At 45.5% G+C, this 25,382-nt stretch overlaps 1 protein-coding gene across 2 annotated transcripts; it reads left to right on the top strand.

The window, feature by feature from the left end:
• Nucleotides 1–2,657: 2,657 nt before the first annotated feature.
• On the top strand, nt 2,658–23,565 carry LOC120956507 (DNA-binding protein D-ETS-4). 2 transcript variants are annotated; one of them, XM_040378008.2, is made up of 5 exons: nt 2,658–3,939; nt 14,695–15,529; nt 15,621–15,781; nt 16,443–16,773; nt 20,721–23,565. In XM_040378008.2, exons 1-5 carry the CDS (start codon nt 3,904–3,906, stop codon nt 21,125–21,127), a joined length of 1,770 nt encoding a protein of 589 aa, XP_040233942.2. In that variant the 5' UTR covers nt 2,658–3,903; the 3' UTR covers nt 21,128–23,565. The 2 variants fall into 2 exon arrangements, with proteins under 2 accessions (XP_040233942.2, XP_040233943.2); XM_040378009.2 differs by lacking the exon at nt 2,658–3,939 and adding an exon at nt 13,061–14,592.
• The last annotated feature ends 1,817 nt before the right edge of the window (nt 23,566–25,382 follow it).

Raw genomic sequence — 25,382 nt, 5'->3', positions numbered from 1 at the left:
TACCGGAGTTTACTTCGCCAGTCTTTCTTCACACCATAATCCAACGTTTCGAAGCTTCAAACTCGATCGACTAAAGACAAAACAGCGACAAACACGTACACAGCGCGGGCAACCGATCCCGAAACAGGGACAGGTTTTTGTTTTTAATCAGCTTATTTATTCCACCTTCCATCCCTTTCCATCCTTCCCTTCTCTATCATGCTGTGTCCCGCGAGCAATTCGTAAAAGTATTCCTTAACAAATAAATAAAAAAAGCACACACAGTCAACACCTTCAGGACCAGCAGACACACACACACACACTTCGTCACGTACACCACAAGCACGGGGCACGTCTGTCTGCACATACTGAGGCCACACATCGCACACATTCAACAATTGGTAAGATTTACAATGGTGCCATTTTGGCCTCGGGGAGCGGGGCTGAGCTCACCATTAACCCCCGTATCGTCGTCGTTTTTTTCTATCTTTTTCATTCTTTCTGTTGATTTTGAGGATCGTGTCCATTTGTCAAAGGTCCCCGGGTCTAATGTCTTCGTGGCAGTTGTCTATCAAACGAGCGATAGTGCCGCACATCGCGTAATGGTACAATACAACAATATAGTTATGAGACACTGCTCCACGTATTTTTCGGGAGAGTCGGAGTGAGTGAGTTCTTTGTGCGAACGTGTTAGAATCGTGCTAGTGAACCGCTAGTTGCTAGGTGCCTCCGAAGCTGCCCGAAAAGGGTTCTGTCAACAGTTGCTGCGTTTGTTAGGTGGGATGACTGTCTCCTCCACGCTGTAACACTCTATCATTCTATTCGTCTATCGCAGCTTTCGAATCGGGGAAAGCTTGCCAAATGCTTGGTAGCTAAATACATCCTCTAACAGGTGGGGGGGGGGGGGGTAACATATCGCATGAAACAGTTGATTATATCAAGAATTTGTGAGATAATATGCTTCATTATTGTGACATGGAACACTTTGCAATTGAGCATTGTATATTTGTTTAAAAAGCAAAAGCTTGTTTTATGACAAACAGTAGACAAAGCAAAATAATTCATTGTCAAACTCATAGCATGTGTTATTATGCACAAATGTGCCACTATAAAGACTTTTGATGTAGCAATATATATGCCGTGACAAGAATTCTTAGTGTTCAATATTGGATTAAATTTACAAACAACTAAGAACACAACAGTCAAAAAATAAACTCATTATTCTGCACAGTCAATAATACAAAAACATTCATTTTTTTTAAATATTCTTCTGTCGTTGTGTGGTGCTCTTAATGTTAAATTACACAAAAAAACCGGTAAAACAGTAGTTTAGTTAGATTTTTTTGATTCACGAGGAATGGTCGAAAAAGTCCGTCATGTTTAAAAAATAATTAAACATATTTTTTTTCAAAATCTCAAAAAAGCCTACAGACCGATACATCAAGCAAATTTGATTCCTAAATTTAAATGAATTACTAATGTAAATTAATTGTTCTAAAAATTTCACAATCTGTTTGAATTTATACACAATATAATTGTACAGTGTACTAAAAAGGAAATATATAATGCTTTATATTGAAAAAAAACCCACTAAGTGTAGAATATAACATCAAACCAAACTTCTAATAACGTAAATAGTGCGGGGCAGTAAAATCAGGTACGTAATTACATTGCATGAATTTTACAAACGTATGCAATCGAATATAAGATATTCTGCATTGATTGGTTATCTATTTTTGATAATAAGAAATAAATTAAAATAAAATGAAAATCAAAAATAATTCAAACTTTAAAACCAAATTTAAAGTAAAATATTGGAAAACTACAAAAATCATCTTGTACAAATCAACCAGAACCAAACAATCCAGAGAAAGAAATATTGAAGAAGAAAAAACATAAAAACTACAAAACGTAGTACAAAAAACACAAAAAACGTGCGTGCTCATCGGGCACGCACAACCAAAACCATCGAAGCAATGACGTGGGAGTGAATAAAATATCAAATAGTCTCCAATAAGCAAGCCCCCCCAACAAAGCAATAGAAAAACAACAAACAGCAAATCAAAGACAATTAAATATATTTAAAAAAAAACATTGTCAAAAAATAAAGACACACGCAACACAGAAACAGAGAACAAAAAAAGACAACAACAAGAAAAGAGCTTAATACAATCAAATACAAACACACAAGCACACATACACACACGCGTAACCAGTTTGTGGCAAAGATGTGAAAAATAAACTTTCAAACGACACACGCTCACGGGAGCGGAGCAGCAAAGAAAAGAGGGGTGAGAAGCAAAGCAAAAAGAGAGAAAAAAAACACACACACTCGCACGCACCCCTCCACACGGGGGGTTGACGGTTTTGCGCGTTGGGGCCTCTACACAGACCCGCCATTCAACCACTACCACACCACATTCAGCAACTCAACACAACCCCCACACGTCCCTTACTGTGTGTGGGGGCTGGATGGCACTGGGGCGAGCAGAGTTTGGGGGCCGAACCTTCGTGCTTCGCCAATAATCTCCAGTGCTCTCGTTCTCCCGCTCAGGCCCGACACGCGAGAGCGCGCCAGAGCGAGTGAAAGCGCCAACCAGCGCGCCCAAGCGGCCGGCGGCGGGGGATTTTTGCGTCGGTTCGGCCTGGCGCGCACGATCACGGCTTAGCGCGAGCGCGTTCGCAAACCGTTCGCTTATTCCCGAACCAAAAGCCGAACGAAGCAGTTGTGCGTCCGCCGGATGCTGTGCGCTCCCCATACCTGTTCCAGTGTTTGCGTGTGTATGTGTGTGTGTGTGTAGGTGTTTGTGTTTAATGATTTTTCACAAACGTAAATAAATAAATTGTGCTTTTTGTTGTTGTTTGTTGATCCAATTGCAAGTGTACGGGCTCCCGCTAAACGCAATGAACAGTAGCGCTGGACAGGATCAAGTGCGTTCCAACAACAGTGCGGTAGTGCGTCGTGCTGCCGGAATAGTGAGCCAAGGTGCGACCTAAAGACAGACAGACAGCAAAAAAAAAGGAGTGAAGTGGTTAACCACACCAGCGAAGGTTAAAGTTTATCGCGCGTAGAATCGGTGTGCGGCGTTTTGCAAGTAAATCACGTAGAAAAAAGGCAACCCCCGAAACGACCACCATCGTGTAAAGGGCTTTGGGAAGGGCAAACAAGGCTACAGAGAAGAGTCGAGAGCAAACCAACAAAAAAAAAAGAAAACAAATCAACGAAGTGTGCCACTCTTCGCTGATAGCGCCATCCCATTGCCAACAACCTGTCTTATCAGTGCTCCGTGCCAGTGGTGTCCAGGCTCGCGGCTCTAGACCCGAACCGTTGTTCGCGAATACACGAAACGACTAAAAAGTTTTATTAAAACGCACATTTATACCTTTTTAAGAGGAAGAGAGAGAGAGAGAGAGAGAGAGAGAGAGAGAGAGAGAAAACCCGTGTCTTAAAGTTGCAGCAGAACAATCGTAAAGATACCTTTGAACCCGTGCGAGGAGATTGCAATTACAACACGCGCAAACAAATCACACCACCCACTCACTGTTGCATCTCTCTTTTTTTCTGTGTGAAGGAGATAAGTTTTGCTTTCAATACACAAACACACCCACAGAAAAGTTCGGCTTGCGAGTGAAAGGTGAAATAACAGCCAGTGTAGCCAGCAGCAAGTGTAGTGTCGTGTGTGTGTGTGTGTGTCTACAGTGCGCGTGTGTATGCCTATCAGCAAACTCCCGCGATTTGATAACACGCGCGCATCCATCCACACACCGTCATCGTAATCAAACGTCTGCGCCGAAACAAAAAGAGGCAAAAAGATTACCGTCTTATTACTACCACTACTACCTTGAAAACGTAAACAAACGCTACGTCGCTCATCACAGCAACAAACAGTAGCAGCAGCAGCAGCAGCAACAAAAACAACAACAATGGCGTACGAGATGATGCTGTACCCGAAGGAAAAGGTAAGCGACAGACAAAGCAAGCGTGGCAGGGTGAGAGTTTTCCACGCTCTCATGGCGTTGTTGGAGGGGAGGGGGAGGGGGGGAAGGAAAGCAAAGCGGCCGAAAAGAAAATAAGCGTGTGATGTAATGCTTCACACTCCGCCGCCGCGGCTGGAGCGGGTCGCGATCGATGACGCACTTTTCGCCTACTTGGACGATCGGGCGCACTTTTTTCATTTCGCTCGCACACCCACCGATATGTAATTGACGTTCGTTCGTTCGTTCGCATGCCCCCTCTCGAACGGGACGGGAGGGCAATTAAAACGCATTTATTCAAGCGGCTATGCGGCGGCTCTGGCTCTGGAAATTGCCAACGACGCGCGCGGCTGGCCGGAATGGATGGAATAGTTAATTTCGGTGCAAACATACCTGGTTCAAGTGCAAATACACACAGGCACGCACACAGGCACGCACACCACGAAGACGTTGGAGGTGTATTATTTTGCCTGATTGAAGTATGGCCGCCTGTGAAGGTGGATGTGCTCTGCGGAACTCGGCGACTCGCAATATTTGCGAGATGGATATGTTTGTTTGATTCTTTACCCTCTTCCCATCGTAATGGGGGGATACGAATAGGGGGATGGTTTTATGACGGTGCTAATGTGCTTAGTACAGTCTGGACATTTTGTGTCGGTCTGTGTGTGTGTTGTCCCTTATTTGTTGTTTTGTTGTGTGTTGTGATGTAATTAGCATGATTATGGCTTTCAAAACTATCACAACACGCGCTTAAGATGCTTTGAATCGCGTCAAAGCCTCTTCTGGAACCGTTTTGGGATGGTTTGGTGCTAATAATTTTAATAAAAAAAAAAAAAAAACTTTTTAGTACAAGTGTGCTAAGTGGAAGTTGTAAAAGCAACGTGTTAAAGTCTTTTATTAAAAATTGGAAAAGACAAAATGTATTTTAAGACAAAACGACAAAAGACACTTTTGAATTAACCAATGTTATGAAATAAGCCTAATAGATATACTGAGTAAACAAATGAATTATTCCCCCCAAACGCTCACATTACGTCAATGACCATGCTTCTCCATCGTGAAGACATTAGATTAGGTACGTTTGAGCGCTTACTTACGCTCCAAGAGCAGAACTTTGAATTATATATTGAGTGGTAATGCTTAAACACAGTAGTTGTCGTAATGTTTTACCTATAAGTCATCAATTTTGACATTGTGCTCCATTTTTTCCTTCTGAGGCATCAGTTTTTGACATGGTAAATTTATAAGATATTTGTGTAGATTTACAAATACTGTAGTTTTTAAATACAAACGCACTACAAAGTTTTTGTGTAAGTAGACTGTGTTTAGTAAAAAAAATGAAATTTCAATAAGTTTTCTAAACATTGTTTACACCTGAAAATACATGCGAACTTTTTTCACTTCATTAATTCTTCCAAAATTGGCATAACAATGTTATAATTTTAAATTCTATCAATTGAATTAATAATGACTTTACTGAAATTCAATGCTTTTGAAACACACAGTTTCTGGCATTACGATGCATTTAGTAAAAAAAAGCGATTGACTTACTATAAACAATGCCTAGAGTATGCCATAGAGACAAAAATTGATGGCCACTGTCCAAAATTGGTGCCTAAGAGGCAAACATTGTGACACGCTGTGCAAAATTGGTGCCTCAGAGCCAAAAACAGGTGAGTTTGAGCCAATATTTAGCGGCAACAGCTGTAAGTAACTAACAAAACGTTTATTTTTCAAGTGACACCAACAACAAAACAACAAAAAGTTTTTGTAAACTTTTTCCTCCAAAGCTAAAGCATTTCTTGAATAATCGATTAAATGTTCACTTCCTGCGTAATTAGACATTGTCATCGTCAACATGACGATTTTGTCTTCCGGGCACTGCACTGTACGGCTTGCATCGATCAAAAATCCCCCTACTCGATCGTGGAATTAATTTCCCGCTCGCCCTCGGTCTCCACTGCTGCATGACGCTAACGAACCCCGTTTCGTTACCACAGCGCAAAGGACTGGTTTCGGACGGACGTCATTAGTGTTTGTGCCGCGGTTACTCACTCGCCATGTCCTGCGCCCACTGCGGGAAGTGACGTGCGTGATATGCAAAAATCAGTTGCTCAGATCGCTTAGTCAGCGATCTACTACCACCTACAGCGGCCCCATGAGTACCCATGGGCTTTCTATTGGGTTGGAATCTACACTACGATAATCACCGCCCGCCACAGTGGTAGGAATGTTACACCATTTCACCAATGTGCGGTTGGTTTGCGAATGTCATTAGCGACACTGAAGTCGGAGCAGCTTCAGAGCATTCCGGGTTTATTGTGTGATATTGCAGAAAAAAAACGCTCCAAACGGACCGTCCATCAATGTCTACGTCTCTTTGCATACGCGCAAACCCACTCGGAGCGCTGCGAGGTGCAAATTGTAAAGATCACCTGAAACGAACGGCTGGACGGTCCCAGGTATCTCACCAACACACACCAAACCTTAGCCTAATCCACTACCGATGACATCATCGTCGTCTTCGCGCTCGCACAAGATGGTTTCACAAGCTCCAGGCTTGGCACCGGGCACGCTAGCGCGCCTGTTTGACGACTACGGGGCCACTTGGGGGCAAATACAGTGTGTGCCAGTTTTTGATGCCACGCCACACGATGGTGGGACGACCTTCACAGTACTTTGTACTTTTGCTTCGCCTTATTTGCGTTGAGCTTTGCACCTCTCCTTCGTACGACCTGAGATAAACGCTAATAAAACACAAGCGCTAGTAGTAAGCTGGTAGGCAAGTCTCGCACAAGGTGTCGTAAAAATTGCAACACCATTTTTCTTTTCTTTCTTTTTTTTTTGCAAACACAACCACCACCTGGACACAACAAACTTTCACTTTTATCCGTTTGTGTAGTTTATTGAACGATGGCAATAGTGTGCGCTTGGACCTCGGACCACCACCTTACTCCCTTGAAACCCCTTCTGAAAAAAGGTAAGGAGCGAAAGGCAAATCCAACTTGATTGGGCCAGATGTTTCCTGTACTAAACAGATCGAGGTGCTTTGTTCTCGAGGTTTGTTTAGCTGTACGGGCATCCAGCAAACCACTCTACCCTTATAGCACGGCCATAACAGTTTGTTTGCTAATGGGAACACATTCAATCCGGCGCATTTATTGATGTGGTTTAATTTGCATTTAATCCTGCTCGCCGCAGCACACCACGTACGTTAAGAAGGTTATATTTTTAGCTTTAGCTTGATTTGCAGAAACATGCGAAGCAAAAGCAAATCAAAACGACGTCAATCGGTGCGATTCTGGCGCACGATAAAGTCGCCTTTCGCAGCGATCAATAATGAAGCAAAGGCAAAAGCGTGGCCGGAGTGCTTGGTGTGCCACCCGAACCAGGAAACCGATCTGATTTTGCTGTCCCATGTCGTGACAATCTTTCAATCTGGCGCACATAAATCCGGCTTAAACGACTCCGGTTCTTCATCAGCGGCCGCCATATTTTATACCGTACCCACCGGACAGGCTGGGGTTTGTTTACACCGTCTCGGCAACAACACACACACACCTTTTTTTCCTTCACCCGTTTAGAAACGTTTAGAATTCTATTCTATTGCCCATAATGCTGCACTCCCTGCAGGCAACCTTGAGCCCGTGGGGGAGACACATATTCAAAGGGGCCCTTTCAAGTCTGCCCTGAGCAGGCAAGAATGTACGTGAATGTTTACGCCTCTCCGCCGCCGCTCAGAGGTTGGAACAGAGAGCGATGAGGCCACAGCGAGCAACGTTGCTGAAAGGGAATGGAATTCAACTCGCTTCCTGGATATCCTTGCTCCGAATCTTGGCTCCAGCGCCAGTACATTACAGCACGATTGCAAGCGAAACGAAACACGAGTTCGTCACTTGTTCCATCGCGCAATTGAAGTCCCCCGCGCGCGCGCACGACCACTGCCTCAAGATGGCTGTACACGCTGCTGCCACAAGCGGACCTGGCTTGTTGTTACGATGAAGAGAGCCGTGGTCGATGAGGGCCGTACGGTTGTTGGGTTTTTCCCCTTGGCACTCTTGAAGCAATGGAATTAGCAACAAGCCGTCGTTTTTTTATCCGTTTTGGGCTCGATCCACCGCCTTACGTAATGGTTCGTGAGGAAAGAGGCGCACACGAGAGAGTGAGAGATTCTGCAATGCTGCGCCGATTCTCTGGTACATACTATCGATACCGTGTGTGTTTGGGAATTTCCAACCAATTCGATGCTGCTCGCTGCTCGAAGGACAGATTCGTTTGACGTCGATCGCTGACTCAGACTGACTCTGCATGACCACTTGCGCCGTGCTTGTGCAACACTGGATGGTGCACTGGTTGAAAATCTGATTCACAGCCCTTCATGGTGGCAGTGGCGCGCTTTCAAATGCTTGACGTCACACACGGAGAGGGGAGGGGGGGCGTTCGGGTTTGGCCTTTCACTTTCACTCCGGCCGGAGTGACCCAAAAATGCAGCTTCGCTCGAAAGACTCTCGAAGCGAATCGAACTCGCCTGCACCGTGCGCCGTGGTAGTTACGCAACGTTAATCCAGTTGGAAAACAGAAAAAACAGACTCCCCGAACCAGCTTCTCAAGGCTGGCGGAGTGAGCCTGTGCAACCCTACGGTGGATGGGTGCTAGGTGCAGCGACTAATCCAGGAAACGATCCGAAGCTCCGGGACAACACTTCAACCTACGACAGGCGATCTGTTTTCCGTCACACGCGTAAACACCAGTCAACTCCGCAAAAGCGTGACTTGTTCTCGAAATCGAAAGTGTTGCTTCAATTCGCTACGGCAAGGGTTGCCCTTATTGCGCCGCAACTAAACAGTGGTGTTAAATAGTTGCCCGAGTCGCTTCGGCGCACAGCCGCACTACGGTGAGAAGATCACGAGATCGCGCACACACCCCGAAAAGCTTACCGACTCCTCATCACCAGCAGGAAACCGGTATTCGCGTTCTGAAAGGTTTCTGCTCTGCGCGGCCATAGAATCTCCGGTGGAACAGACGCACACAGACACAGAGAGAGAAACGGCTGTGAACAAAATGGCAGCACGAATCGAATCGAATTTTGTTGCTTCCGCGATCAGCATTCGCAAACAGCAACAATTGGGGAGAACCGGTCGCCGCGGCCCGGGTGTGTTCACTCATTTGCTGCCGTGTTTATTGCGTACATTTGGGGCCCTCGCTGGATCTTTGGATGGCAGCAGTAAATGAATCTCGATTCGAGACGGAGCTTATTCCGCAGGGCTTGAGAGAGGAAGGTACGCGACGGTTTACATGCTGCCCCGCGTGTCGAAGTTGTCCCTCCTCAAAGCTCTGAGCAGCAGCAGCAGCCAACAAAAAAGCTCTGTCGAAAATCTGCCTTTACGCTCCGCATATCGGTAGTTAATTTTGCATAATGTTACCAGATTCCTGCATACTAATGAGTGTGACCGGCCCCAGCCCCAAAAAACTCACCCCGCAGGGTCTTGAGGGTTTAGGCTTTTGGGGCGGGTTTTGGGAAGACAATTTATAAATAATCTCTTAACGGGAGGATCAGAATGGCAGCCGCCGCGGACGTTAAAAGCGATTGCGTGTTGAATTCGCTGTGGTGTAATTATTACTCCTTTTTTTAGTACAAAAACACTTTGGAGTTGAGGGATTGTGTGTGTGTGAGTGTGTCAGTACCAGTATCACGAATTTGTAGTCTCGAAATTCTTCGAAACGGAGCAAAAGGGCATGACCGTGGCGATCGATTTGTCCGTTACCGTTCCACAGTTAGATCATCGTGGTTAATGCAAACATGCAAATTTACTTTGCTATATTATACAAAATCGTAGCTGCATAGCAAAACCCAAAACTGCTGACTAATCTAAATGACACACCTCTTGTTCCACATTAGCGAGGGTTTTTTATTGTGATTTTCAATATACTGTGGTACGGTGTGCGTTAAGGTTAAAGTCGAAGTAATGGTATGGATCCAAATGGCATTTATTATTGCCTGTTCTTCAACCGCACTTTTTCGTTATACGGTGATAGAATTGATTTTAGTTCCAAACCAAACATCCATTACTAATGACACGAAATTGGCATACCAATCGAAGCAAAACAATTTCCTGAACAGCGTTGGACATGTTCGTGAGCTTTAATGCCATTGATGATCGTATGGCACAGGATCCGATAGAATCGTTAGATTTAGGAAATACCAGCTGACATACACATTGAATGCTTACATTTTTAAATCTTTATAGTTGAACAATTTAATCAGGAATTTAGCCAGGAAACCAGGAATAGTGAATACCAATTCAAACACGAATAAATGTAATTTATAGACCACCATCTCAAGATTGTGACCCTCTTTCTTAAATCTAAGAGACATTAGGATGTTTTATCGTACGCGAAGAAGTCTTTTAGACTCAATAAAGGTTATTTGATGTAAAGAAAGAAGTCATAAATATGTCTTAATGCAAGCATTAAAGCATCATTTAGGGCCAAAAATGTATCTGGCACACTTTCAGTCTTCTCAGATATGAAGATAACGCGGATGTGTTGTTTTTGTTACGACATGTTGTGACATCACATCAAACTCCAATAAAAAGTCCAAAAAATCATGTCAATTGTATCAAATCACATGAGAACCGTTTCTCACTAATAATTATCAATTAGTAATTCCATTCCCACCAAGGCTTTAGGACGACCTAAGCTTTGGTTTACATGAAACATTCAAGAAACAGCATCGTTACTAAGAGAGCTTTGGAAAGACTCAACCGTAATCTTACATTTAAATTCAAACAGATGTATTATTCCTGAGTTTTATGAAATCATATTCAGAACTCGATCAAGTGATTTAATGTTATCAACATGTATGAAGATCCTTAGAGCAAGGTTCTAACATAATAATAATTATTTCTTATTACAAAGGAACAAATCAACAAATAGATCAATAAAAGCACCCTTAAACCTGCTCTGATGTCTGCTGCTGATATATTGCCACAAGCAGCGTCTGGCTTGCACACGGACTGACCATAACTCACCCACTGCACTGTCACTCATTTTTTTTCCTCATTCATCACAGCCCAATTCCCAAAACGCCATTCATCATCGCTCGATGCTGCTGCGCCCAGTATGTTCCCAGTAAACCTGCTATTCTTGGCTGCTCGCTGCCCCCCTCCATATATGGTCCCATCGAAGCCGAGAGTTACTACTTCCGCAGTGCGATCCACACCTGTTGGCCCTTTTTTTTTTGCGCCACAACAACATCGCACAACAATCGCAAAAGGGAAACTGGGACTTGGCTTTAATTTAATTGCTCCAGATCGATGTCCCCTTGGCCGTGCGGTGTGATTGTAAGGGAAAGTTGCCACCAAACGGGATAGATCACCAAACGTGGCTGGCCACCACGGGCAGGAAGACCTTGGGAAGTGGCCACCGACCAGAACCAGTCGGCATATGCCCATCCCAAGATCGTGTACATTCTACTGGATCTGGATTCTAGAGCGCACGTCGGTCACTTTCTTCGGCTGCGGCTGCGCTGCCTAATTGCCCTTATCGAGAGCATCGTTTGCCAGCTTTCAGGTATCGTTCTGGTTTGCCTTTAATTAGCAATGAACCTTGCTGCCTCCCGGGTGTACCGGGTCGTCGTCGTCGGGAAAGGTAGACACGATCTCGAGACACGAGGCCAAAATGTGCGAGAAGCGGTCGCTGTCGAAAGTGTGCAGCGGGACGTTGTTTTCTTGAACAGTGTGTGATAGCTTCATTAGATTTCTGAGTGCGTTCGCGCGCTCGCCAACTCGGTACAGAAAGTTGGCCGCTTCTGCCAAACAGTTTTGAGCCCTTCAGTTGTGTACCGATGTGAAGCAAGCGAAGCGGTAAATTTGTTTGCCACTCTTTTTTTTGTTTGCTGCCTTTGCAGGTTGAATGCAAAGCCCGTGGGTGTGGAAGGCTCGAAAAATGCACCATGCGCTGCCGGTCGTCGGGCGAAATCGCCATGCTAGAGCGTGCTGACATAAATATTTATGGTGCCGCATACCGAACAGGGGAGATGCATGTCACACGTCTGTCGTTGTTTTCTTGCATAAACAATACCCTGGAGTTTAAGGTGTGCCAGCATAGAACAATCCAACCGGTACGGTACGTGCTCGTGAGCGATCGTGCGGCGGCGGCGGCCTGGTGTGCGCACTGTAGATGGGGACAAAATTTGCAAATGCACACATTTTCACCCGGTTGTCAATAATACACGCGTGACGCGTTTAATTCAAACCCCAGTGAGAAAAGCTAAATATCCATTCAAACGGACCCACCACCATCTCGAAATGCAAACAGCGACCCACAAGCAAGCACATGCATCAGCGCCTGGCGAGACTTCGCTGGAAATTGTAGCGCCCGCGAACGATCACTAGATTCTGAACGACTAGAGATTCTGAGAACGGGGCAATAATACATGCAGCGAGAACCGTCATTTGATGTCGGGCACTATATTTCCCACCGAAAACCGCTTCACAACACAATGATCCGAAACAGCTTTTCCCGAGCATCGGAAACAGTGGCAATAAACGATTTCCCACTAATCGACACCTGGCGATCTCCAGCGGTACACAGACGTGCAGGTACTTTTCCGAGCGTCACAAACGATCAGATCAGAGCTATCGATGCTGACGTCAAGCTAGTAGTACCGTCGGGTATATAGGTGGAAAAGCGGTGCCACGCCGATGATCTTGCCACACACACACACACACTGGAACTAACGTCTTCAATGATCATCGTTTGCAATTTTTCGGTCACATTGCTGGATCATGCTGGATGATCTTAAACGATCGGCAAAGCTGTACGACTCCCCCTTCCCGCACAGCAGACGATGATTGAGCGATTATTTGACGTGCGAGACGTACGTCCAAGATGTGAGCTAAATTTAGATCATTACGTTACCGATCATACCGGTATAGGTATAGGGCGGTGAAGCAAGCCATTCGCAAGATGGAAAACGAGTTTGTGTCGACCTTTTCTGCTGTTCTGATTGTCTAACCCGCCCCTCAGGACATTTCCTCTACACTGCCAGGTAATGACAATAGTCCGCCCCTTGTTAGGTGCTGGAGCCCAAATGCTCTCCCATTGGTGCTCCGGTGAGGTCCGAGGCTGGACCAATTGGGACACAGAATTTGAATCGATTCGAAGATATGATGAAGTTGCTGATGAAGTAACTGAGCAAAAAAAGCCATCAAAATATGGCGGCATTGCAACAAAGTTGGTACAGTTCCAAGAACTGGACCGGGCCCACTAGAAGTGCGTCTTATCAGACCAACCACCCATGTTTGGTGCCATTTATGTAATAGAATCTTAACTCCCTCGAACCAAGTTGGAATTGGTTCGATAGGATCTGCGAAAAGAACGTCCCCGTGATAAGGCGTACAAGGAAGATAGTTGATATGAGATGTTTTTTGATTAGTGCGAATTGCCTGAAGCGCCTGAGGAGCACTCGGCGCAACTATAAAAGGGGCGCAACCAAGCGAGCTGCGTAAAGCGTAACCGCTCTTCAACAGTGACACAAGTGACACACAACCAGCACCACCGCGCGAATATGCCTAAACGATCTTCGAACACTGACGGTGCTGGGCGGGAGACTAGCACCCTCATGATGGAGCAACTGGCCCGGGTGGCCGAGCAGCTCCTGAACGAGCTACTGAAACAGGTGGGAGCAAAGCACGGCGGTAAGAGTATAAGCGCTCCTCTATCGATACGATCTAAAGCCCACACTGCTCCACACAGGTGAAGCTAGGTGAGCTCTCGAGCAGCGCGCCCCAACAATCTCCAGTGAAGCGTGTAGGCCTTGGAGCCTGTGCGCCTGTCGTTTGCGAATACTAATGCGACCCGACGACGTGTACACCGTGCCATAGCCGTTAGCCGGTTGAGATGACGCAGGCGCTAGAACCTCCGAGCACGAAGCTCCAGCAGCGCTCCGCTCCAACTTGTTTGTCAGCTCGCCCCCTGGGAGCAGATGAAAGGAGACGAAACAACAATAGCTTCTGTGTGTGTGTGTGTTGCTGTGTGTGTTTTGTTGCCTGAGGTGCCTGAGAATAAGACGAATCCATTCAGAACGCTAGAACGCCTCCCGGAAGAAGAGAGAGAGAGAGAGGCACAGGGAGAGATAGAGAACACAAAAAAAAACGTGACACAGTGTAGAGCAGGAAATGGCATTACGCGAAACGATGGCGTAGTAGAATGGGTTACCTTTCCTACTAGTGCGCGCATAGTGCTTGATAGTCTTTTTTTTTACTTGACGATAGCTGCTGACGTTCCCACACCGACGTCAACGACGGTTGTGACTCTACTACACACGTTGGAAACATGGGGACTTAGGCACCAACAGGGAGGAGAACGGACCAGAGCAATACACGGAGGTGGAAAGGAATTCGCGAAACGTACTACGCTTGCTGTTCTCTCTGTTTGTGTGTTAGTTTGGCGAGGGGAAGGGACGAGAGTTAGATTCGTAAGATGGCTAGAATCGCCTCCGGCAAACTGCGCTTGCCTACTACACCTTGCTCTAGGTCTGGAAGCGTGTGTCAGTCTGTGATATGGTTTGGAAGGCTCGATACACGTTTCTCGGGCGCGCGTGTGTGGTGTTCGTCTGTGATCTAGTTGCTAGTAGTGAGTGTCACCGTTGACATTTCGCAATGCTTGGACTATCTTCTTGATCCCACTAATTCTAATTCAATATCTCTTTTGGTTCCTCTTCCGTCCTCTCCGCAGACACCGCAAACAGTGCCGGCGGCCGGTAACTATACGTCGGACGTGTACGCCTCGTACGCGGAACTGTTCGACCTGTCCGTCAACCTGCCGAACGACGGCGAAGTGCCGCTAAGCCCCCAGTCCCAGCTGCACCAGCAGCAGCAGCAGCAGTCGTACGGCGGCCAGCCCGCCCAAAGCCCGGAGTACATACCGGCCACGATCTTTCACGACGTGCCGATGCAGCCGATGAAACAGGAGCACCCGTCGACGGCCTGGTCGGACAGTTGGAGCAGCAGCAGCAGCGGCTACAGCAGCTGCGGCAGCATTATCAGCAGCAATCCCGCATCGCCGGAATCGACCGCCTCGTCCTACGGGCTGCTGGACCATCCGCACCAGCAAACGGGCCATCAGCAGCGTACCGTGTCGCCGTACCACCATCACCATCAGCACCAGGCGGGCAGTCTGCTGGATCAACCGATCATCAAGACGGAGTACGATTCCGGAGCGGAAACCAGCATCGATCTGGAGTCGCTGCTCGGTGACTCATCGCCGTACCACCATCAGTCACAGTCGCCCTCGCCGGGCTTCGTAAAGGTGGAACCGAACTATTCGGGCCCGCTGGAGCAGCCACCATCTGGCACCGTCAGCAAACCGCAGACCGGTGGATTCCAGATACTGCGGGAGCATCTACAGGACACCAGCTTCCAGCGCCGGCACAATCTGAAACCGTTAGAGCTGGATTCGCTGATCGGAGGGCTGACGACCCATGCCGACATTGGGCCGGTGTTTGAGTTCGCCCTGCAGGAGATGAAGAACGGTATGCAGGCCACCTGTACCGAGCTGGGCATCTCTTCCGGTAAGTGATCTTGGGAGATCTTAATTTCTTGAATAATGTGATGCCAATAATGCGCTATAACGTGTTTCCTTTCAATTGCTGTCTCTCCCAGATCCCAAGCAGTGGACAACGGCCAAGGTCCATCAGTGGTTGGAGCTGGCGATGGGCAAGTACTTCCTGCCCCGGTTAGACAACCTTGCCGCCCTGTTCCCGGAAAATGGTGCCCAACTGGCAGCGCTACCGTTGGAGGAGTTTGTCCGTCGTATACCACAGGTAAGCACGATCGCACAAAACTATTGGCAAACATACAACCACACACATAGGTCCAAGGCCCGGTTACCGAACAGATCTCAACACCTCGATGACGTCAGCCTCTCTCGCTCTATACACAGCAAGCGATCGCGAGAAGGCCAAACGCGCACAACCACAGCTGGAGAGCGTCACCCCGTCACAGGGGTACGCCAAAAATCGCTGTATGCTTTAGCTCTGCTACTCATCGTGGTCGTCTTTTTTTATGTGCCCATGGATTTCGATTCGCTCACCAGTCATCCACTCTAACCGCAAAACTGGTTCGACCATGTGTGTATGTGTGTGTGTGCCCCGTGTGTCTGTTGTGCCATTTGTGCTCGACGCATTCGCTTCGCCGGGCGGCTTTTCACTTTCACCGCGATTTTATGTATTTGTAACGCTCGGCCGTATCGCTCCGTAGTCGTAACAGCACGTCTCGGCCCACAACCCTTTTGCTAACCTCGCTCGGTGAAACAAAAAAAAAACCAGTCTTCCCCATCAGTTGGGGACGCTTATTCCGTTTCTGCGGAACATTCCATACCAATGCTCTGTGGAGTGGGAGCTTTGAAGGGGCGTTGGAGATGCGTATTCTAGACTCCTTCACTAATCCATTTCACCTCATCTTGCGCATATCTTCCGTACACAGGGTGGTGATAAGCTGCACGGCTACCTTGATCTGTGGAAGCAGATCAATCGGCTAATGGTCGGTGATAATGCTACGGTCGATAGTATGGTTACCGACAGTCTCACTTCTACCGGTGGCGTCATCTCGTCGATGGGATGCGCTCCAGTGTCTGGCGATGGCAATGGATCTAGCTTTGCTGCTGGATTACCCACGGACAGTAGGCTGGGTGGTGTGATGATGGCCGGCGTTGGAACTGGCAGTGGTAGCAGCTGTGCTACGCCCGGCCCAAGCAGCAGTCCACCGATGGTGGAGAACTTCGACAGTGACTCAATGAATGGAGATATCAGCGACGGTAAGTTGATAAAGAATTATTTATTATAATCTATGCAATTGGGATATTGGCATGTGCTATTCTGATGTTGGAATATAGGAATAGATAAATCTATTGAAGTCTATGCAAACAGAACATTGACAGATACTATTGCAATATTGGGAAATAGGAATAGATAGTCCGTCTGTACCAGGGCGGTCCCGTGGTACAGTCGTTAACTCTAACGACTCAATAACATGCCCGTCATGGATTCAAGCCCAGAATGGACCGTCCCCCCTTAGTAAGGATTTACTATCCGGCTTCGTGGTAAAGAATTAAGCCTCGAAAGCCTGTATAGACCGGCATGTCCGCGTAGGACGTTACGCCAAATAGAAGAAGAAGAAGTTCTATTTTAGTCTTTGCAATTGGGATATTGAATTCTACGTGATTGGAACCAAAGAGGCTTCGTCCATACGAAGTAACTTCAATTTCTAGACGAAACAAATGATCGTCTTTTATTGTTTGAAGGTGAGGTGATCTTTGCCATGCTTTAGGATCATGCCTACTAAGAAGCATTTATTTCAATAAAATTCTTCTTATTTTATAAATATCAGATCATGTTTCAGTTCACTGAAGATCACCCTTTTCCCCCCTCCAAAGTACCTCTAAAGTATTCAAACTTATGGAACTCCTACTCCAACAAAAAAAAGATCACACAAACCATTGAAAACCCTATCCTACCACAAACACTGTTGCCGTCGTATCGATACACATCGCGTCGACCGTTGCGCTTAAGCATCGACGACCGCGCTCTTCTCCCCACAGCGCAGCACCGATCAACTGTGCCGCTTCTGGACAAGACTTTCTCTGGTGAAATTGATTTTGCTGTTGCGCCGTGGTAGATACACAAGCGCCCTTCGCTCACCTGTCCCTTTACCTCGCTCCGCGCAACAAACACACGCGCGCAAGACGTCCACGCGAGAGGACGCGAGAAACCATTTCGCCTTGGAACGACCTTCGGAATAACGATCAGCAAAACGGCAAAGGTCTTTCTCCCTTCCCGCTTGTTTGTTCCTTCCTTTCTTGCTAGCGTCCTGTGTCCACCTCCCCACCCTCCCATGTGTGTGTGTCTGGAACAGGATGGATTGTGTGTGTTTTTTGTTGCTTTACTTCTTAAACTGAGCAAGTTTTGCTTTACCTTTCCTCTACTTTCTGACACTGACTCCCTTTTCCCCATTGCTTCTGCTCCTTTCAGGTTGACAATTGGGGGAAAGGAAACAGGTTTCGGGATCAAAATCAAACAACCCCAACTTCGAAAAACATTCACTATTACGCATACGATTTTTAATCCCTTCAGAAGCGTGTTTAATTAAAACAAGCTTTTTCGTTGTTCAAGAAATAGCGCCAATGCGATGTAAAAATATGAGTTGGAGTTTAGATGGAATTTTCCATTCAAATGATCCCGTTGTGTATTCAATTCCAGAATGCAGCAGCACAGCTTGCAATCCGTCAAGACTGACTTTTACCTTTTTCCAGAGGTGTTGTGTATATGATAAACAAACAGTTTCTTTCTCTGTGAACCCGAAGAAACGAAGAAACGAAAAAAAAAACACGCACACAACGCCCCAGACTTTCGATCGTAACCCGATTGCAATTGAGCAACGCATTCGCATCCACAGCACGCAACAGCGCTCTTTCACTGCGTATTATTTCCTTCACGTAACTTTGGCTAATTTGCCGTGCCGTGTGCCAAGAGAAGAGAGTTTGTTTTCTTCACACCCCACGAAACCATCCCTCCTCCGAACAGCACAAGCCACCCCTTTGTTCCAAAAGTTTGTTATTTCAATACAGAGAGGGTAGGATGAGTTATCTCTCACTCTCTCTCTCTGTCTCTCTCTCTCTGTCTGTCTCTCTCCCTTCCACTTAGTCTTTCATCTTTTTGCGTTTTAAGAAAACCAAACAACGCAAACGAACGACGCCGTTTGCTGGTAACATGCGAAATTGCACCACTAATTTCGACGCAGCCAGCAAACTTGGCAGATAGGGAAAGAGAGGAAGAGTGCAGCAAAAAAAAAAACTAGTCACCCGCATGATGCGGTGGGTGGGAGAAAGTGGCCGTCCAAACACCACCCCTGCCCGGGAAAGGTAATTCGAGTGTGGCTGTGGCCAAAGAAAATGGCTCCATCATCGTTTTGAAGGCACTTACGCGCTCCCCCCCCCCCCTGGCCTTCGCGGCTTTGGTCACATATTTTCACCATATCCACTAACCCCCGGCCCGCGATGGGGGGGGATAGGGAGGGACAATCTTTCACTTCTCCGTAGGTGCACCCGGTGGAAGATGGCGGAGACGGGCGCACCCGGTCGTTGCTGCTTGCCTACTACATAACCTCATCGCAAACGTCCTTGAGGTTTACCTTTTATCGATTGAAAACCAACCGCAGGAAGACAAAAAACAACAAGAAGCACTAGAAGAAAGATCGAGAAAGTAGGGAAGAAAGAGACAGAGAGAGACCTCCCCACATCCCCGTCATGAGGTAAATAGTCAACCTCATCAGCCACGAATGTTTGCTTTCTCTGCTTGATCTGCGATCGCGTCGCGTCTCGTGCGGTGTGTTGCCAAACCGGCACCCGGCCTACCATCATGCTTCATTTCGTTCGCACCCGTCCTGTCTTTCTTCAACCATTCCTCTCAATCCCTCTCAATCTCACCCAAAGAGACGTTGAAGTTTTGTCGTCGGTTGGTCACCCTCTCTCTCAAGGGGAAAGCGCGTGTGTCCCGAAGCGCCACAGCCAATAATAATACCTGATTATAAGATCCATCTCAATTCACCTTCGAGCAGCAAGACTATTATTAACCAGTCTTCCAGCTTTATTTGTGGGACCTTGGGATTTTGTAAAAAAAAAAGACTTTAATCACACATTTTACGTGTAACAAGTTTTTGTTGGTTTCAAATAATTGTTTTTCATCGCTCTCCATCCTTTCAATGCATTTAATCGAAGGAAAGGCTTGTTTTTTGTTATTGTGCTTGTTTTACTTTAAAACACCCCATGACAGACATGAGGGAAGGTGCAGGACCTTTCATATTTGCATACCTCCTCCCCTGCCTATGGTAATTGAGCAGTGGTTCGAAGCTCGCGAGCCTGCAAACCTTTGTCTTACACTTTCCCCTTCTGTCGCGGCAGTGGCGACCACGACGGTGTCACCGCGGCGAGAAAAAGACTTGTCTCGGTCCCGGTGTTAACGCGGCCATTAATTCACAGGCACAGTGACACAAGCGCTCCGGAATGTGTCTGAAACCGTTTGGCATTTAGCGCAGTCTGTGTGTGTGTGTAGAGGGACTGTGTGTTGTAGCTTTCGATGGGTGAGCTTTGCCGAAGAGCAAAAGCGGGAAGGGAGGCGATTGAAATCACTTGCCGAGGACATGTTGGATTGAAGTGTTTGAAAAAGGAAAGTTTTTGTAGAATCTTTTCGCTAGATTGAACTCTTGTGAGATTATAAGGAGTTTGTTTGAGGCTTTGATGTCTGTTAATCATTGATTATGTGATTTATGTTTACTTAAGATCTGACTAGAAAGTTACATGCCCTAGACAACGACATTATGGTGCTCATAGTTTAGGGTTTTCCAAAAATATTTGATGGAACTCAAATGAAATCTTCAAAATCATGAAAGATGAAACTCCAATCAAATTTAATCTCACGTAATGTGATTCATTCACTCTGTTAGGACCTAGTGGAATTTCTCAGAATCTTTCACCAGATAGCAATCTGCGATGATATCGGCGAAACCCCTCATCAAGCTAATTAGGTGAAGGCCACAAAAACCACTTTGGAGCCCAAAATCACAAACTCTCATGTTATTTCCCATGGTTGTGAAATCGCTTAGTCATGTGGGGATCTTTCACGTTTCTTCAAAAAACGATCTTCCTCACTCACAATTTATCCTTTGTTTCATGTTTGTTTTTCTCGCTCTTTTGCTTTTCACCTCTAGATGACGACGAAGACATGCCGCTGGAAAGCCCTGGCAGCTCATCTTCAGCCGGTGGTCCATCGACAAGCGCCACCAGCGCCACCACGGGAGCATCCGGAGCACCTGCCCCGGCCAAGGCCCGGCACGGTGGGTCCCACATACATCTGTGGCAGTTTCTGAAGGAGCTGCTCGCCTGCCCGGAACAGCACCAGAACGCGATCCGCTGGATCGACCGGTCCAAGGGTGTGTTCAAGATCGAGGATTCGGTGCGCGTCGCCCGACTGTGGGGCCGGCGCAAGAACCGTCCCGCCATGAACTACGACAAGCTGTCGCGCTCGATACGGCAGTACTACAAGAAGGGTATCATGCAGAAGACGGAACGCTCGCAACGGTTGGTGTACCAGTTCTGCAGCCCGTACGCGCTGTAGATAACCGCAACCCAAACCCAACCACCTTGCTTGAGAGCGACCCCGGCTTGCACAACTGTAGTTTCCCCGTTTTGTTTTACTTCCGCGGCTAGAGTGTAGGACAATATTTATTATGCGTAATTTATTTAAAAAGAACAACAAAACAGACAGCAACATCAAACGTTCAGAAACGTAAACAGAGGAGCACATATCTCACGTATGCTCGGCAGGATACCTTAGCAGCTTAGGCACACTTTAATGCACAGTTTGTTGCCGATCTAACCACAGACAGTCGGTTAGGCATCATGCTCTTGCACTTGCCGTCAGCTAAGACGTAATCACTCTTTTGTATTATCACTCACAGGCACAACCACTCTTCTCGTCACTGCGCAGGGGGGGATTAGGTAGTGAGCGTTGTAGATCTAGCCGGATTTCGGACGACTCCACCTTCTTCTTCTTGGGTAGTATTAACCCAGGCAGAACAATGGTAACAGACCGATCGGTATATATGACAGATGACAGCGCTTACACAACCCTTAAGAGAGCGAGATAGAGCTTACAAGCTTTAGGATAATATTCTTAAAAAATGATGTGATTACTTACCGTCCTTGATATTGGTCCTGGTAGAGCTCTTCTTGAATGTAGGAGATCCTTCTGGTACCAGGAAAAAATCTCCAACACATACACACCACTCACTTCTGTTCTCCTCCGTTCGGTGTTATCCTGATGCTGGATCCGATCTGTGGATGGAGAAATTAGAAAAAAAAAAAACACACACCCGCACGTCGGACATGGCGTCTCGCAGGTGGAGAAGCGTCCTTTATATCACCGCTTTCGAAAGCATGCGAGAGTGTAACTGCATTCGCCGGCTTCTCGAGCAGCAATCCCCATTTAGGACGCAGACGAGTCGTTATCTCGACTTTAATATTCGTCGTTTACTTTTTAACGTATTTGCTTACCGTTTCTGCTGTGTGCTGGTTTCCGGGCGCACCGGGTATTACGGGCGCCTGGCCACAAAAGGCAGATTCGGTAATTTCGGTCCCATATATCTATGATATATTTTTACTGTAAGTTCTATGAACATTACAACGTTTTAAGGTTTAACGAAGAAGAAGAAGAAGAAAAAACAAACGATCGTAACAAAATAATAAAAAAATAATTAGGTATGTAAGAGAATCCGTACGGTTAGGTTAAGGAACTCTCTCCGCCACACAGCTCCGTTGTGCTGTTGTGTTTTTTTTTAGAAATTAAATGTATCTGTTCTGTTTTCACTTTCACACTCTACAAACACCAACTTTTTCTCTTTTCTCTGCTGTGCACAACACTTTCATACACTTTTATCTCACTTTTAACGAGTTGAAATCCTTCATCTCTTCTCAATAAGTATAAAAACAATTAGCCACGTAAGCAAACAATTACCGGAACCGGTTTCGTAAGTCGAAACCTCACCGGTAGTACTAGGCTATCGTTGCAATATTTGAAGTAGAGTGTTAGTGTTTTGAAGCAAAAGTGGGAAATGTTTCCCCATTGATATTATAGAAGTAGAAGTAGAAGTAGAAGTAGAAGTAGAAGTTGGTAAAGTCAATAGGGAGAATGAATTGTGAGGAAGGTTTCGTGGCGGCTCTGGACACACAACCGATCAACAGTCGTCGATGAGAGACATTTGAGCTCACTTTCTCATCGTAGACTTTTCGCCGGTTACATGTGATGTGTCAGAAAGGGAAGGGAGTGATCGAGAGAAAGGAAGAAGAGTTTAATGGCTTGTTTTTTAAATTAAACTAAGAATAATACAACAGAATCTTCACTCAAAAGTGTGGTCATTCATAATAAGTCAACAGAGTTGTTGTTAAGATTTAGGAACTATCGTTAAGGCTAATAGCCACAAGTCTCCCCTTTACACCAGCGCAGTGTAATGGAAGGGCTATAAGCTTTTCATTGAAACAATTTGTCCAATATTCGTCTATTGTTAAGCAGATTATTCATTAAAGCGTTAGTTAGCGCTTTTGTCTCACACATATTTCTCTACCACCTTGGTGCATGGGTAGCTCCACGCGAGAGGAGCATAATTTGTTTGTAGTAGCTTATAATAACAAAACAACAAAACAAAAAAAGATATTTAGTCGTAAGCCACAACTTCTAAGAAAATAACTTCATGTGATTTAAGTGCCTTTCCCAGTTTAATATATGTAACAGAAAACATAACCACAACCAAGCTATTGATGTAATCGATCGATCGATTAGAATTTAAGATAGATCGCTAGGTGCCGCTAGAATCTTTGCTACCACGAAGTTTACCGATACATCGATGTCAACGCACCATCGCACGCATATCTTTTGGTCAGATACACACACAATATCCAGGCATGGAATGTTTGTTGTTGAAAGTAGAGATTAGCTAGCACCTGTAATGATGTAATACACGCATTGATTTGTACAATAAACTAGAAACTAAACAAAAATCCGACTATTTCTACGTTTGAATTGGGAGAAAGAAAATAGTTGTGGAAAAAATATAGAAGGAAATCTGGTTAGGGAGCTGGACCATATAAAAGAAGTAAGTATGATTTGCTGAACAGTGTAATACATATTCCAAACATGATGATCTTACAAGAAGATTACAATCCCTGTCGATTTGAGCTGGACAAGGTTGTCCTAATCAGTCAGTGGTAGTGTTAGGTGTATCAGAATCAGATTCATGAATCTGAATTAATCTTTGAAATGATTCAATGAATCTGAATATCGGTTGCAAAGATTCATTAATCTTGAAAGATTGATGAATGTCTAGGGGGATTCATGCATCTCGTTAGATTCTTCTCGTCGGATTCATGCATCTTCTTTTTTCTTCCTCTTGGCGTAACCGTCCTACGCGGTCATGCCAGTCTATACAGGTTTTCGAGACTTAGTAAGGTACCATTCAGCCGGATAGTTACACTTCTTTCTACCTAGGAAGTTCCATACGAGGCTTGAACTCACGACGGGCATGGCGCTAAGTCGTTCATGTTGGCGACTGTACCACGGGATCACCTCCAATTAAGTATCTTGTAAAACATATACGTCTGAAGATTCATGATTGTAAACAGATTCATGAATCTTTGGAGATTTATGAATCTTTATGAATTCATAAATCTTTATGCTTTCATGAATCTTTGAAGATTCAATTCGAGATGCGAACCATTCATCGCTTAAGATTCATTTAAATGAATCTCAACGAAAGAATCTAGATTCTTAGAGCAGCAATGACCGGCTCATAAGATTAGCTATCTCATTTGCTAATTGGAGTACCTATCGTATCGACGACTTAAAAAAAAAGGTAATTAACTAGTGTAAGAGCTACATGCACGATACAACTAATTAAAAATATGATAAATTCCTATGCTACATCCACAAACAAACACCCCGTCTGATCGATGTAATATCTGTTCAAGGTGGAGCATAAACACGAACATTTGACATGCGGCCTATACCAACTGGTAGCACTGTATAGGTCTGCATTATCGTACCGGTCGTTACTTCAAACAAGAAGATATCCGAAAGTGATAAAATTAGAAGCTTCATACTAAGAAGAGATGTCCACACTGAGTAAAAGTGAGTAAGTGAGTTGAATTAGACAAGTTATTATGTTTGCTTTCAACTCAGCACAAAGAGTTCTGATGAATCTCTGTGTTGCTTATTGTATTTTTACGGGTCAATCTTTTAGGAGAAAAAGTCTCTAGTCTAGTATGATTCTGTAGTGAATCGCTCGTCGCCACAGAGAATGAGTTAGCTTGATCGCAAAGGAGTAGTAAAAGGAAGTGTACAGTGTATTATTTGTTATGAATCTTCAAAAAGTGAGTAAGCGATTCCAGGCCATAAGTTCACTCTTCTAACCCGATTCAATTTTGGAACTGTTTTTGTTTGGTACTTTGTACTAAACGATTCTACAAAATTTGGTACTTGTTAGTTTTTCTTAATTCGCAAATATTAGCTATTAGAGAACCAAAATCTACGGGTTAGGAATGCGATAGGAAGGATGAAATTGGCATAATTTCGGAGCATTTCAAAGCATTTAGTTTTGTTATGACACGTTACTGTCCGATAGCAGAGATAACAAGTCATTGCTTCTATTGCTTTGGAGAAAGCTGTGAAACATGTTATCAGTTACATCATGCGTATGTGTTATCAAGAAAAAAAAACATCATGTATTCCCTCCCGCAGGGAAGGTTTGCGTAGATGTACGACCTGGATCAATCGACAAAAAGGCTACTCTTTAATGTTTTGGAGCACGTTTAAAGCACTG

The sequence above is a fragment of the Anopheles coluzzii genome, chromosome 3 (genome assembly GCF_943734685.1).
Source record: "Anopheles coluzzii chromosome 3, AcolN3, whole genome shotgun sequence".
In the NCBI taxonomy this organism is placed as follows: Eukaryota; Metazoa; Arthropoda; class Insecta; order Diptera; family Culicidae; genus Anopheles; species Anopheles coluzzii.
The sequence above is the reverse complement of the archived record's forward strand: the minus strand, read 5'-3'. Positions and strand labels throughout refer to the sequence as shown.

Bases quoted from the DNA above. Each gene is read 5' to 3' on its own strand.
- LOC120956507 (XM_040378008.2), top strand. From the start codon at position 3,904: ATGGCGTACGAGATGATGCTGTACCCGAAGGAAAAG. The intron at 3,940-14,694 runs GTAAGCGACAGA...TCCTCTCCGCAG, and splicing joins TGCTGTACCCGAAGGAAAAG to ACACCGCAAACAGTGCCGGC. The intron at 15,530-15,620 runs GTAAGTGATCTT...TGTCTCTCCCAG, and splicing joins CGAGCTGGGCATCTCTTCCG to ATCCCAAGCAGTGGACAACG.